The following is a 14961-nucleotide window of genomic DNA, read 5'->3' as shown; positions in this document are numbered from 1 at the left end:
CAATCCCCTTTTGGTAAGTTTTTAAATGAAATTCTGGGCTTGGTTTGAATCCAAACCTGGAAATTACTGAGAACAAATTTTGTATTTTGATTTTGTTAAAAACTTCAGTCCACATGGTACTTTAGACCATCAATTCAATTTTATTAAATATAGAAGTATTAGTAACTTTTTTCAATTTGGTTATAAGAAAGTTTGACTGCACTGCGTGTCTTTGATTATATCATAATGTAATCAGGGATTTTGTAGTCGTGTTTGTAAGTCTTGTGTATGAAAAGTAATGTGAATTCTGATATAAATGATGAAGTATTGCCCACCTACCCACCAGCCCATGTCGGGTAATAAGCCTGCCCATCAATATTGGCATTTAGTAATAAGCTTAACATATTTATCCAACAATAAGCTCATGTGTGGTAAAAAGCCCACCAATTTACAATGTTGTTCAGTAGAATTGTAAACTATTTCATTGTTCTGCAATAAACTTCTCTTTACATTGAGTCAGGATTTGTATGTTGACCCTATGGGCTTATTGCAGGATAAATATGGTAAGTGGATTTTGTGTTGGACCAACTGAGCTTATTATATAGGGTAATACAGTATTTATAGCTGGGGGACTTGTTAGGTAGTGGTGTAGTGGTAAGTATCAGATGTCAGAACAATGTGTTGCAGAATTAATCCATGAGATTCAGGAAATTACTTAATTATAAACCCATTTTTTCAAGTAATATTATTTCAGTCTCTTGATTTTTAAGATATCTTTATTCAAGGATTTGAATTTCTGATAAAATTTATAAACGTAAAATCTATGTCATGATGAACATCCGGTACTTCCTACTGTGTAAACTGTTAATGACATAGGTGAATTCTGTAGATTAATGAATAGTTCAACTGATACCACTGTTAAAGTAGAATTTTCTAGCAGATATCATTCTGTTAGAACTGAATGTTGAAAATTTGAGTCAAAGAGGGAAAAAATAGCACAATTCATAGAAATCTGCTATTTCAGTACTGTCCATAGCCATGTCTGATTTCAAAGATCATGCCATTTTAATTTACAGTGCTGATAGCAATGGTTAGAAAGTATATGTATATTTAAAGTGTACCCTGAGAGTAATTTTATATTTAGATATAATGTTAAGAATGTCGTAAAAATAATAATAATGAAAACCCCGTCAAAATCCGTCGCCCCAGTGTCGAGTTATTAAAGCTCAAAGTTGTCGATTTTCACCTGTCCGTCCAGACCTAATCAGCCGAATCGTCATTTCCGCGGAATCGAGGCTCTTCTACTCGTGACGTCATAAGTTCAACAGAAATGGCAGTCAACATGACTGACAGTGACAACGACACCGCAACTGAGAGCGATTTGAGCATGAGTTTTGAGGAGTCTGATAATGGTGTGAATGATACGTCTGAAGACGGAATCCAGCCCTACCGATTTGAACTGGAATTACAAGACGATGTATCCAGTGAGGAGGAAAATGACCCTTCGAAAAGTGACGATCGCTTGGGCAACATAGATTGGCACGTACTTCACTGGGTCTCACCAGTAGTCGTGAAAGTAGCCGAACAGTGAATCGTCGTTTCAAAGAAACAAAATTTAATTGGGTGTGGTTTTGGACTAATTTTACTATCTTCAAGTCTCGATCAACAATTTCTGATGTTGGGAAATCGCGTTTGTGCAAGACTATGCATACATTCACAAGGTGTCGGGAATTTTCTTACCGAAGAAGTTTCGTCCGAGGGGAATTTTTCTTTCCAGGGAATTTTCGTAGCACTAGGAAATATATAGATAGGGTGTCAACAACCAATTATAACACCCTCCGCTGTGTTAATAATAAAAATTTGATGTTTTAGAAGTTTAAACAATTATTTGACTGGTTTTTACCCTAGCACTGGTACGCGTCTGTTGTTAGCCGACAGGCGTGTCGCCTCACAGGTGTCACAATTGTTTTTTCCAGCCACAGAGGTGCTAATTACCTAACCTGGCACAGGTGTGATTATGAGTTTAGATGACATCTCTACACTGTGAACTGTGTTTTCAAATCAAGATTGGTGATCTTATTGTTATTTTTACGATCGCAAAATTAATAACTAAACAACATCGTCTGCTGGAAGATCTAAAAACCAAATACACCTTATACAAACAACATACACACATAACCTATTCTATAAATTCTAATAATTATATTCTATACTATATAATAGTAGTATGAAAATTCTCGGGGTGAAAATTCCCGTGACCCATTCACGACTAGGCCTTCTCCGAGCATTAGGCGTTCACGATTACGAAGGAATAATATTCCTATGACCGCCATTTTTTTTTTTTTTGACCGCCCAAGTCATAGGCTAGCCTATCAATTTAAAATGTTTAGTTGTAGAATTAATAACAAAATATCAACCTAACAAATATACTTTTATTTAATCAACAATCAGTTTTATTTATCGACGTCATGCATCGACACCCCATCCGTGTTAGTGTTAGGACAACCATACACACCGCTTCCCTCCTCGATAGGAAGACATTTTAGCGGATTTAAGCGCTAATTCACCGACCCCTCATTCACTACCTTAGATATTGCGAAGATGTGAAGTACTTTCACGTAAATAAACAAAGAAATTACTCCGGACAATCCCAAAATAGATCACAATCACATGTAGCACAGTAAAGAAAATATGGCTGCATCAACAAAAGCGTTGAACTTATGACGTCACAGGTTTGGGTGCCCGAAAACGAGGTCAACGCCTCTCAGCCAAAGGTGTGTTTTTCAGAAAAGTCGCAATTTCTCAGTAACGGATTATTCCATGGCATTCGCGTTTTCGGCATAGTGTATTTTATGTGCAGAACTATTTTTCAAGGTCAACATAGCTGACCTCTCAGGGTACACTTTAATATTTTTGGTGTTTCAAAGTATTATAGTAATCACCAACAAACCTTAGTAAACAAAATCCAGCATACAGTGCACTGTTTATTTGAATCATTTAAGGAAATCTTATAAGGCCTCTTTAAATCAAGGTATTAATGGTATCAAATGATCAATTATGATTTCAGTTATGCAATTTTTATCTTACAAAATATTTTCCCAACTGAAATTATCCTTATATTCAGTACTTTTCCAGTAGTAAATTTTATAAAAAAATATGTTCTTATTCAATATCTGGAAGATTGATCCAAATGTCAGGACAATCACTGAAGTCTTTGTCAATGAAAACTTAAAAGGCATGATTTGATGAACCCGACAGATCTAGAAAATAAATATTTTCCAATTTTCTAAACCTAATGGAAATGTCAATGTGAAAACAGGTTTGCTTGAAAACTAAGGACATTTGGATTGTGTTGAAATGCTGATGTCTGAGTTAACTGTGTGTTATGCCTGGTGTTTGGGACCTTATCAGTGTTAGTGCCTTGTTTAGATTTTCAACTGTCAGTTTTGTCATTATTAATTTTCCAAGGTTTACTGTTGTCTACCATATCTGTTTTGATTTTCAAGTCTCAGGCCTTCATTTGGCGGCAGTGAAATGCCATTGTTTTGTCTGTTATAAAATCTTCGTCCATCAGTAATTTAAATGCTTCAACTTCTGAATTCAACTGTTTGGTTAGTTACATGTCCAGATATATAGCAATTTAGTTTGCATGTGTCCATATAGGCATGTTTGTTAATGAGCGTATTGCCTGGTAGACAGCCATATAGTAGCTGGTAACTATTTCACTGAACAACATACAGGAGACCCATTGCATGTCAACCAGTGCTACCGGGGCCATATTTCTTGGCTTAGTAAAGAAACAACAACACTGTTCCTTAGACTGTTTTTGAGCTTATTTAGAAACAAACTGCCAGATATAGAGAGAGTCAAACTTGTGTCAAAAGGTGTCCATGTGAGGTTGCATTAGGCGTTAACAGTGAACTAACTGAGGTATTATGGTCCCTCCATATAGTAATAATAAATCTACATACAGGAGTCCTCATAGAATTCTGATTGGACTTGTAGAATTTTTAGAAATACTCGAATTTTACATTGTGGAACTCATTGTTTTTAGCAATAAAGTTAATAAGGACTCATTAAAATAATTGATCACTGTATAGATTTAGAAAAAATGCAGAAACATATGACATAGTGCTGATTGGTTTTGTGTCAGTAGAACCATGCAATACATACATTGACAAGGATCTTATGTCAAATTATCAGGACAGCAAGTCACCTGACTGGGGCTATTGACTGTTGGTGTTTATGGGGAGATACAACAACAGGAAACACTACTCTTCCTATAGCTGGTCATGTATGTAAAAACATCAGGTGATGCCATCACAGCCAATGGTTCACTGTCAGCTCATCAGATTTATGTATAAAAGATAGTAAAATATCTGGTCCAAATATTATCCTGTAATGAAATTTTGGTTCTAGTTGGCTGAACCGAAGTGATTAACATCAGGAATACTAGTAACCCTTTAAATATTGAAATGATTTTTAAAAAAAGTGAAAAGTATATAGACGATACCAACGAAAATGTTATTACTATATATTTGATGTCAATGCATTAGTGATAATATTTCTTTCATATTTCAAGTATACGGTATATACAGGTTAAATAAGTCATCAGCTGATCGTCAAATATCACAACATTTCTTATGCTCTGATTCACCTGACCAACCTAACCAAAAATTCATAATTTGTAAACAATTTTCCTTACGCAGGAAAACATGTCTTTTTAGGAAAAGTAAGGTCCTATACTGAGTGGTTTTTAAAGATAGAATATGACAAAAAAATGGCTTTACATAATCAATTCCTTATCAGGTATCCTGATACAAGTTTCTAATATATTCTGTGTTTTTTTTCTTCTTAAATTCTGATTTAATTACATATAGAGAAACTTGTAGTCACTCTGCATTATTTCAAATTACAGAATTTAAATATTCAGATGTGAATGCAGATGCTTGACATATTGATGAGGATATGTCAATGTCAGTTATCAAGGCTATAAATGTATCTTATTGTTTCAAAGTAATCTGCAGAGATCATTCTCACCCCAGAACTGTACATATGGGGGATCAGATTCTGCAATTAATGATACAGAATACACCCACTCATCAAAAGAACAGAACAACTCGAGAAATGTTTACTAGGAAAGTCAGAAATGTGAATAAACATAGGAAAAAAATATTATTGCATTAAAGTTTGGAAATTTAATGTATTATGAATAAAAATATATAATGGAATAGCTGGTTGTATGTAAAATTAACCCTGTCCCAGGACTCTTTGTGTTATCGATTAGAGACAGTCCAAGGCCTTGTTATTTTAGCAGTATCAGCTTGATGGGGGGATTCATTTTAAAATAATTAAAACATTTCCTATTCAATTTATATATGTATACACCAAAATATCTAATTGAAATATCAGAAACAGGATATCATATAAGAGACCTTGTGACATTTATTAATTACTACTTGTATTTGTGAAGGAAGCTAACATATCTCACAACTGTTAGATTTAGTTTATGAGTGAATGCTGGCTATAGCTGTCCCTCTTCGCCCATCATAGCTATCTACTGGGACCAATTAATTCCTCCTAACTACTATTGGACTGGTCACCTGTGAAACTCTGTATTGACAAACCATTTTATCACCTACACAGATCATGGACAATTTTTAGCTTGCCTTTTTTTCTGGTAAACTGGTCTCAGAAAGCACTCTATTCTTCATTGAAAATATCTGCATCAGCATAAAATGTACATACCCTTTGAGAATATAAACAAGACTTATGATCAATAGCCATGTTGTAGATAAAAGTTGTTCTCTTTGATACAGTAATACATACATTAGTTTTACTATCATAGATTATGGTCTGTTTCAGATATGCAAACTGTTGTCTGTAATCTTTTGTAATACATACATCAGTTTTACTATTATAGATTATGGTCTGTTTCAGATTTGCAAACTAATCTTTTGTAATACATACATCAGTTTTACTATCATTGATTATGGTCTGTTTCTGATATATGTTCTGTTGTATGTTATTTCAGATACCAATCCCATAACTTATTGATCTCAGTAGAATGCATATGAAACTTCAGCATGGTTTACAAACACTTATATTCTACTATCTATCACCCTGTGATCAAATAATTGAACTGAATAAAATCTTGTTATATGATGCAATTATCTATTGATTAACAATCAGTAAATATGAAGTGGTTTTTTTTTTATTGAAATTTAGTAGTTTATTGAAACACGTTGTTCAGGCTGTCAAGTCTTTCCATGTGGGAACTAGACCTAGTTTTAAGAATGGTCCAGTCCTACAATCATGGTTACAGCACAGGGATCTTCACTGTTTATTGTGATCTACAGATGTGCTATATCAACCAGCGTCATCATCATTTGTCTTCCCTAGTGTCATTTTCCATGAATGTTGAGTGATCTATGATGTAGAAATTGTTTAACAATCTATGCAATCTCGTTCCAACTAAACCATTGTGGCAGCTGTAAAATTACAATACACAGATCTATAATGTTGAATATTCTGATGATTTATTGTGTACATAATAATGAAAGTACAAAAAAAACTAAATACAAAACCAGTGTTTGATACAAAGAGTTCATTAAACAAAACATGTTCCTAATTTGAGTCTTATGTAGATAGAGGGGGATATTGATTGTTACTGTCACCTTTTCTAAGTGATAGACTTTCTTGTATTCAAGGAAAATAAGTTACATACTGAAACACATAAAGGATGAATGGGCAGCCAGGTTTTGTAATTTGTACAGAACATGAAGTATGAAAAATTACTCAAAGTGTTTAAAATACAAGAAGAATTATAGGAAGTATTTAAATATGTCAAACAGCATGTTCCTCAAGGAGTAAAGAGGTAGAAATTTAATCAATGATATATTTTAGAAAGTATTTAGAATAACGAAAGTTTTGAAAATGCATATTCAGAATTATTACAGTTAACACAAAAAACAGTTATATGTAAGCTCATATTCTTCATATATGTAACTAAAAATTTTATATGAGTCGAAGCTGTGTCAAGGAATTGCGTGCAGTGGGCAGATGGTAGAATTTTGTAAATATGTGACTTTGTGTGTCATACCTTGATGCTTAAAGTCACCGACTAACATAGAGACACAGTAAATATATAATTGTTGAAGGACAATTTATACATCTGTGATACTTATGTCATCCTTGACTAATTTATTTCACCTGTCTTTGGGGCTAAACATCTTGGCAACGCTATACAACTGTAATCAGAAAGAAAGAATGGATATAGAATTATCACCCCTTACGATAGGGGATTACAGCTGATCAGTTTTGGTGTATTCCCTTTCTTGTAATTTATTAAGAATTAAAAAAGAGATGTTTTGGAAACACTTTGGAATCTTACATGACATTGGATCCAGTGGCAAGTTTTGCTGAATCTGTAGGGCTGTATCTGTAGTCTCATTGATTGGTACATACACAGATCACTCAGTCAGTAACACTGGTGATAGACACATTGTGAAAAGAACATATTAGGCTGTTATTAAAAGCCTTTTATTTGTAATGTTACACAGTCATTGAGTAAAACTTACCTGGTAATACATGATCCTTATAGTCATAGAGATATAACCATGTCCACCCATTGCCAAGACACATAGCTGTATACATTTTGTTGGCCCATTGCCAAGACACATAGCTGTATACATTTTTTTGGCCCATTGCCAAGACACATAGCTGTATACATTTTGTTGGCCCATTGCCAAGACACATAGCTGTATACATTTTGTTGGCCCATTGCCAAGACACATAACTGTATACATTTCGTTCACCCATTTCGCAAGACACATATCTATATATACATTCTGTTCACCCATTTGGCAAGACACATAGCTGGAAACATTTTATTCAACCATTGGCAAGACACATCACTGTATACATTTTGTTCACCTATTTGATAAAGGAAATAGTTGTAAACATTTGGTGTGCCCATTTGGCAAGACACATAGCTGAGTACATGCTGTTCACCCAATGGAAATACACACAATTTTTTCAGCTTCATTCAATCTTAATGTAGGCGCATTGTTTAGTCAGTATGCCAGGTTTTCTATGTGTCTTGTTAAAAGGCCATGTCATGATAGACTAGTACCTTTCTGAATTCTTGTGCCTCAGTCTACAACAGGCTGATCAACATGACAGGTATGTTGATTTTGGATTTCACCAGACAATTAGATCAATGTCTTTGGTTTAAAACCCTCCTGGCAACAATTCTACAAGACATACTTGCATATTTTGCTGTGGATGTTTATTTGTTCTTACCTATAAGAAAAAAGAAAACTAAAACATCTAAGAATATATAGTTAATTGCATTCACAGATTGTCTATGCACAGAGATAGGGACTGACGTTATGTATAGTTTACTAAACAATCTCTCCATCAGTGTCTGTACTGTTAGATATTGATGAAGGCCCTTGTATGCTTACCTTACAGTCCTATATTTTTTATTCTTGTAAGTTACATAAAGCCTTTCGTATTGCAAACAAACATGACAGTCATGCTAGAATTTGACTTTTAACACGATGACGTATTGATCGCAGGATGCAAAAGGCTATTGTAAACATCCGCTTCAAAGTAACCCTGAGAGTTCAGAAGATATTATCATGATTCATATTGAACAGTAAGATTAATTAAATCCACGAGAATGTTGTTTTTATTTCAGTCTTCAAATCATCCTGTATATGATTGCAAATGCTGGCTCTGGAAAATCTGTTTCAGTTACAAACACATGACAGGCAGGTACTCGTAAAAATACTTGGTACTATCTTGTTCTGTTATCCAGTGGACATGGGTTCCTGGTTTTCATCCTGTCAATAAGCCACACTGGTGATTAAGCCATATGCCCGATTCACAAGAAAAAAAGGTGCAGCTTACTAATCATTTGTAATATAACTATAGCTGTGTAGATAGGTCAGTTATGACCATATGGTTGTGTATCAAAACATATACAAACTACTAACTGAGATATGTCCTTTCTCTAGATGACATTGTTGTGTTTAGAAAACAAAAAAACATGTTTGTGTGACAAAACCAATTAGAGATGTGTTCTGTTTTAACGTGATTACAGGTCAACATTTATCAACAACACCACCTATACATGGTATAAGTTTGATCACCTGCTTGTTAATAATTCCATTTTGATGATACATTGGATCAGAAGGGATTTGAACAGATGTGGCAGGATGGATGATAATTACATTTATAGATAATTATATCTAGACCTAGGATGTGTCTATGTTGAAAGGGGTTAAGAAGATTTAGCATCTTGAATATTTCTGTAAATGCTTCATAAAAGTATTGTTAAAGCAGGGATTACCCATGGTCTCAGAATCTGAGCAAATAAATCTGATCATTAATCTATTATTGTAAACATGCTTCTGATGCTGTACAAGAGGGTTAGAGGGTCTGGAAGGTAAATTGTGAACAATTCAGCAAAACAATTATTCAGTGGAAATGTGGTGGGGGGGGGGGGGGCATGATGCACTGTCTTATACATCCTGATGAGACAGCTCCCCTTCCACTAGGAATTTTCCATAAATGATTTTTTCTATAAATATGATCTCCATCATACTCCTGTCTACCAAATTTGTTTTGACTTTCCTTATGACTAGAAGCCAATTCTAAAAGTGTTAGCAGCAGCACTTGGATTTCTTCCATCAAACACAAAACTACATCCATGTGATATGGAATGGTCGGGAGTGTCTACAGACAAGTGCTGTTTCAAAAACACTGTTTCTCCATTAAGTGCCATTGTTGTCCCTCCATGGTGATTCGAGGATGTAATTTACCATTGTGAGAGCAGAGGGTATTACAAGCTTGCTTTTAATGATACTCATTTGTAGATCTCACCATCAACTTTAGATATTAGATTTTATGTCAATAGAAATGATAAGGAAGTATTGTTTGACATTTAGATAGCAGCTGAAGAAAGTGTGTTATATTACCACCATTTGCCTAATGGAAATATTGTCATTGCCCAAAAAAAGCTTGAGGAATAGAATCATACTTTAACAGGCAATAGAATCCTTATATGTTTGCAAGAAGAGAGATGTTCTTAGTTAAATTTACATATGTAGGAACAAGAGTTCACAGTTTTGTTGTATTTCTACCAATAGGAATAGACGAAGAGTTATTTTCCAAACCATTTTGATTGGATATATATAAAGAAATATACATTATATATTAAGCGCTTTCATATCAAACATCCAGATGCTTTTCAGTTAGTTTTGCTACCTCAGTAGGCCTACATTATTTCCTACATGGTAACACAATATGATGTTTTCAGTAATGGCTTGATTATCTATTTTGATGTCATAGAAAAGACAGATCGTTATATATGGCTTTTATAATTTATGTTTATCCTTATTAGGCATTGATGTAATTGATGAATATCTCAAAAAAAAAGTAAGTTCAAATAACAGTTAAGTCTGGCCAATTTCATTCTGAGCTGGAGATTTTAAAAAATGTTTCAATGAAATAACATAAGCAAATTGTTGTATTTCAACAAGATACATTGTTACAGTATATACTTTCAGTGTGTAAAAAAAGCAATTAAGCAGATTCATTGGTTGACCTTTGTCAAATAGTATGTTATATACTGTAGAAATCTGTGTTTACAAGGATGATGTACGGGTCCCTTATACATGAGCCTTGTTCTGGATTAGTGTCCATGCTCTGTGGATGACAGTATATCAGTCTTAATTAGCCAGCGACATCAGTTGGGTTCTATTCTTAGAAATAACCACGCGTAAATGTGTCATGTAAACATGTTCTATATACTATTAGAGATATCTTTGCATTAAGAACATTCCGAGTTCACATGGGTAGGTGACCAAGCCAGATACTAAATTATTTTGTTTTCCTAAATATTTACTTCCTTTTAATTAGGTTTGGAAAAAATTATGCATGAAGATGTTGAAGTGGGAAAAGTTAGATCTAATTCAGGCAGTAAGACATAATGGCTTTTTGATCTTGTGATTTGGCTGAAGTATTTAATTTGATTTTCATTAAATATATTAAAATCATATTGCTTCAAACATTGACAGAACTTATGTTTAAAATCACTTTATATATGTCGTCTAAAGACGGATCGTATTATGTTATCAAGTGAGTGAGTAAACATGATAGCTTCTCGATAAATCAAGTAGTTTTCATGGGTCATTTCTGAATGCTAGCGCCATTTACATTGTCTATAAATGACTTTAATTTGATAATGGACATTAAAAATCATTTTCCTTCCCTTCCCCTTGGAAAATGCTCATTTTACCTAAGACAAGCATATTATTTACTGCCTTGCAGAACTCTTGTTCATATATGGCTCAGAGAAATTACAGCTTTACAGTATGGTTGAAGTCACCATATACAGTGTTTGTCATGGTCCTTTACAAGTAAAGAAAATTTGGATTCAGTAAAATTGTCATATCTTTGTCAAATGTGCAGCTTTGTGGAAAAATGAGCTTGACTCCATTGTGTTTGCGCTGAAAGTTTATATCTGTTGTAAGAGTGTGTCAAAAGTGATCCCCAGAATTGATTACATAAATGTATTATGTTATTGAAGTGATCCCAGACTAAGGTCTCCTATCTCCCGTCAACACACTTAGTTATGCCTAGATTGACTCAAGAACAGTGGTTATTATCTGTCGTGTTTGTGTGACAAAGTCTGTTTTTAGTTCAGAAAACTTGAGTCTAATTCATATGTGTAGCTTCTCTAGCAGGTGCCTTTTTTAACTTTGTTTACTGCACTTACAACAAATTATCATCCATTATGTCATTCACTTATAATTGGACAGTTTATATCTTTATGTGTACTTTGTCAACTGTTATAAAATCAAAATACCATAAAGTTCGTAAGGAGGTGACTTAACTTGTTCTGAAATACATGTATTCACAAGTGAAGGTCCATGGATATACCAGGGGTATCTGGCAATAAGCCTATGTGTGTCTGATAATAAGCTCAAATTATTGTTCAGTAGAATTACCAGTAAACATTGTCGCATTTTCCTGCAACAGGTGTACTTCCTGGCTGATTTAACTGTCACTGATTGTCATGAGCAGACAGTCTTGGAGTGTTTACATGAGAACCAGTACATGTTATCCTTTGGGTGTTTCAGAATAAACTCACCCAAAGTTGAATGTACCTTCAAACTGGTGTAGTGTATGAGAATTTACTTCTTGAACATTCATCATGACAAGGTCAGACATCATTCAAGATTGTGTCACCTTTAGCAATGCATATTTGATTTATCTTTTAAAAAGTTTTACACCCTCTTATGAAAATGGCCACTCTCCATTCTATTGTTGTGAATTACCATTGGGATATTACTATTATAAAGGCTGTGGCATTCAAACAAGAATAAATGTCTTTATTTATAAAGATTGACTAATGTCATGTGTCTTGTCTGCTTTCAGGAAAGGCAGAAGAAAGGATAAAGATTCTCCAACACCTCCTGCACAGGAAGAGCCAAGACAGTACCTTGAGGATAGTTGTGTGAGGGAACGGGTAACAGAGGCCGATTTCTACAAACTTGTCAGTTTGCCTTCATGTCTAGATTATAATGAATGGCTAGCAACACATAGTGAGTGTTCTACAGTGTAACAAAAGTTTTACAGTGCTGAATTATTAGCTTAACAGTTTGATGAGACTTGCTTGTTTTCTTTGACTATAATTGTAATCCTCACATCTAGAAATGAGCCAGGTGCCTTAATAGCTCACTAGCTCATTGATAAAAAAGTGAGTCAGGTGCCTTAATAGCTCATTAGCTCATTGATGGAAAAGTGAGTCAGGTGCTGTGATAGTTCACTAGCTCATTGATAAAAAAGTGAGTCAGGTGCCTTGATAGCTCACTAGCTCATTGATGTCAAAAGTGAGTCAGGTGCCTTGATAGATCACTAGCTCATTGATAAAAAAGTGAGTCAGGTGCCGTGATAGCTCACTTGCTCATTGATGAAACAGTGAGTCAGGTGCCTTGATAGCTCACTAGCTCATTGATGTCAAAAGTGAGTCAGGTGCCTTGATAGATCACTAGCTCATTGATAAAAAAGTGAGTCTGGTGCCGGATAGCTCACTAGTTCATTGATGAAACAGTGAGTCAGGTGCCTTGATAGCTCACTAGCTCATTGATGAAACAGTGAACCTTAGTGTGTTGATTGAAACAACGTACTGACAGTTTTGTACTTCAATTGCCGCAATTTTTAAAGTTATATGGTACACAAAACACACTGTTAAGAAACAATATTTGTAAAAGATTAGTTAGTATTAAGTTGTTTCTTTCATGCTTATCATTCATAGATTATGTAGTGAGAAATGGTTGTAGCTCTATTAACACTGATAACCACATTTTATGTTTCAAAGAGAAGTCTATCTTTTCTCTTAAAGGGAAAAGATCTGATTATAATTTAAACAAACTTCAATGTTTACACTTACAGTGTATTAAGTTTTTGAGTTAAAACCCCTGAAATCCTTAACAAATACATATTCAACAAATTGAACCAAGCTTTCTTCATCATTTCAGTTTCTGATAACATTCATTTGTGTTGATAAATAAAGTTATACCCCATTTATCCTAAAATAAGTCCAGGGGGCTGAAACATTGTCTTTTACTAAAAGTAGGTGATTGGCTTGTTACAAAATATAATATTGCATTTGTTGGTATTTCTTCCAAAATGAAACAGATGTAGTTGGTCTTATTACAGGACATAGGGTTACTGCCTGATAAATATGGTAATCATGTTTGTAAACGAAAAATCATCTTCAGTTGGAAACGGAAGTAAAATTTGTCACTTCTTTACAGAGTTGAAGCTTGGGAATGTACCAGGTAGTCAGGCTATTGTGTCTTCTTCAGAATATATTAACAAATGACCCTCACAGGACAATATGTTACACAGCACACTCTTGACATACTCGCTATAAACCTGCATATATAATAACAAACCAAGCTGTAAACATAGCTGTTAAAAGATCCACATATGAGTACAATGCACCATGTTGTAATTTATGATATACATATGCTATATTAAGATCTAATTTCCTTTTAAGTCCTCTTCAAAGTGATCATATTTTTATGTCAGATACCAAAGGTGACAGAATGGAATATAAACAGTGGATGTAAAATGGGGTCGTTTTTCATCATTCCTATGTTAAAGTGTTTAGATTTTCCTTTATACAGTTTACTGAATATCTGGAAATCTCATTTATAGCAAATAGAAATGCCATAGAAAGACATTTTGATTTTTTAATTCTATGTTTTAAAATTAATGATTTTTTGTTTATTTCTTTTTTTTTTCTCATTGCAGCTTTATCATTTTTCAATCATATAACGTTGATCTATGGTGTGATATCTGAATACTGTACATCAGAAGGATGCCCATCTATGTCTGCGCCAGGCAATGTGTAAGTATATAAAAAGGTTGTTCCACAGATCACTGACACTAACAGTATTTAGATGCTGCATTGCGTTTTCATACTTTCATAATAAATCCTGGTTGTGGCACCAAATTATGTTTTCCATATAATCTAATATGTTTAATTGAATAGGATTCATTTTCTATAAGCAGATTTAGAAATTCACAAACGTAATGATGTCACTTTTAACTTGCTTTATTGACACTGAACTTCTATTTTATAAAGATATGCCTCTTTAGACACAGAAAAGTTTGAAAATGGAGGAATGATTTCTGGTTTCCCATTTTTTTCATAAAACGCTACTCATAATATTGTGTATCTATGTTTGAGTCCAGATTCTTTATGTAAAAAAGGGTGTACATAGTTTTATCTCTCTAAACATGTTATATCAGTGTTGTTAAGTTACATCATGTAAACAATAACATTGCAAAACAGACTATGAGATAATCAGTTACACTGTCTGACAGTCTGACATGATAAAACCCGTGTTTATCATTAATGTAGATGAGGCTGATGTTCTTATTGACATATTTTTTTGT

General features: G+C 34.0%; 1 protein-coding gene across 3 annotated transcripts in view; it reads left to right on the top strand.

The window, feature by feature from the left end:
* The window catches only part of LOC132558658 (MOB kinase activator 2-like), a 51154-nt gene that overhangs the window by 26373 nt on the left and 9820 nt on the right, over nt 1–14961 (top strand). For all 3 annotated transcript variants that reach the window (XM_060223435.1, XM_060223358.1, XM_060223287.1), the window contains exons 2-3: nt 12430–12596; nt 14314–14410. In XM_060223435.1, coding sequence (XP_060079418.1) covers nt 12430–12596; nt 14314–14410 — 264 coding nt within the window. The remainder of the gene's footprint in view (nt 1–12429; nt 12597–14313; nt 14411–14961) is intronic.

Source organism: Ylistrum balloti, unplaced genomic scaffold (assembly GCF_031769215.1).
Source record: "Ylistrum balloti isolate Yb309-2 unplaced genomic scaffold, AGI_CSIRO_Ybal_v1 Utg369568, whole genome shotgun sequence".
In the NCBI taxonomy this organism is placed as follows: Eukaryota; Metazoa; Mollusca; class Bivalvia; order Pectinida; family Pectinidae; genus Ylistrum; species Ylistrum balloti.
The sequence above is the reverse complement of the archived record's forward strand: the minus strand, read 5'-3'. Positions and strand labels throughout refer to the sequence as shown.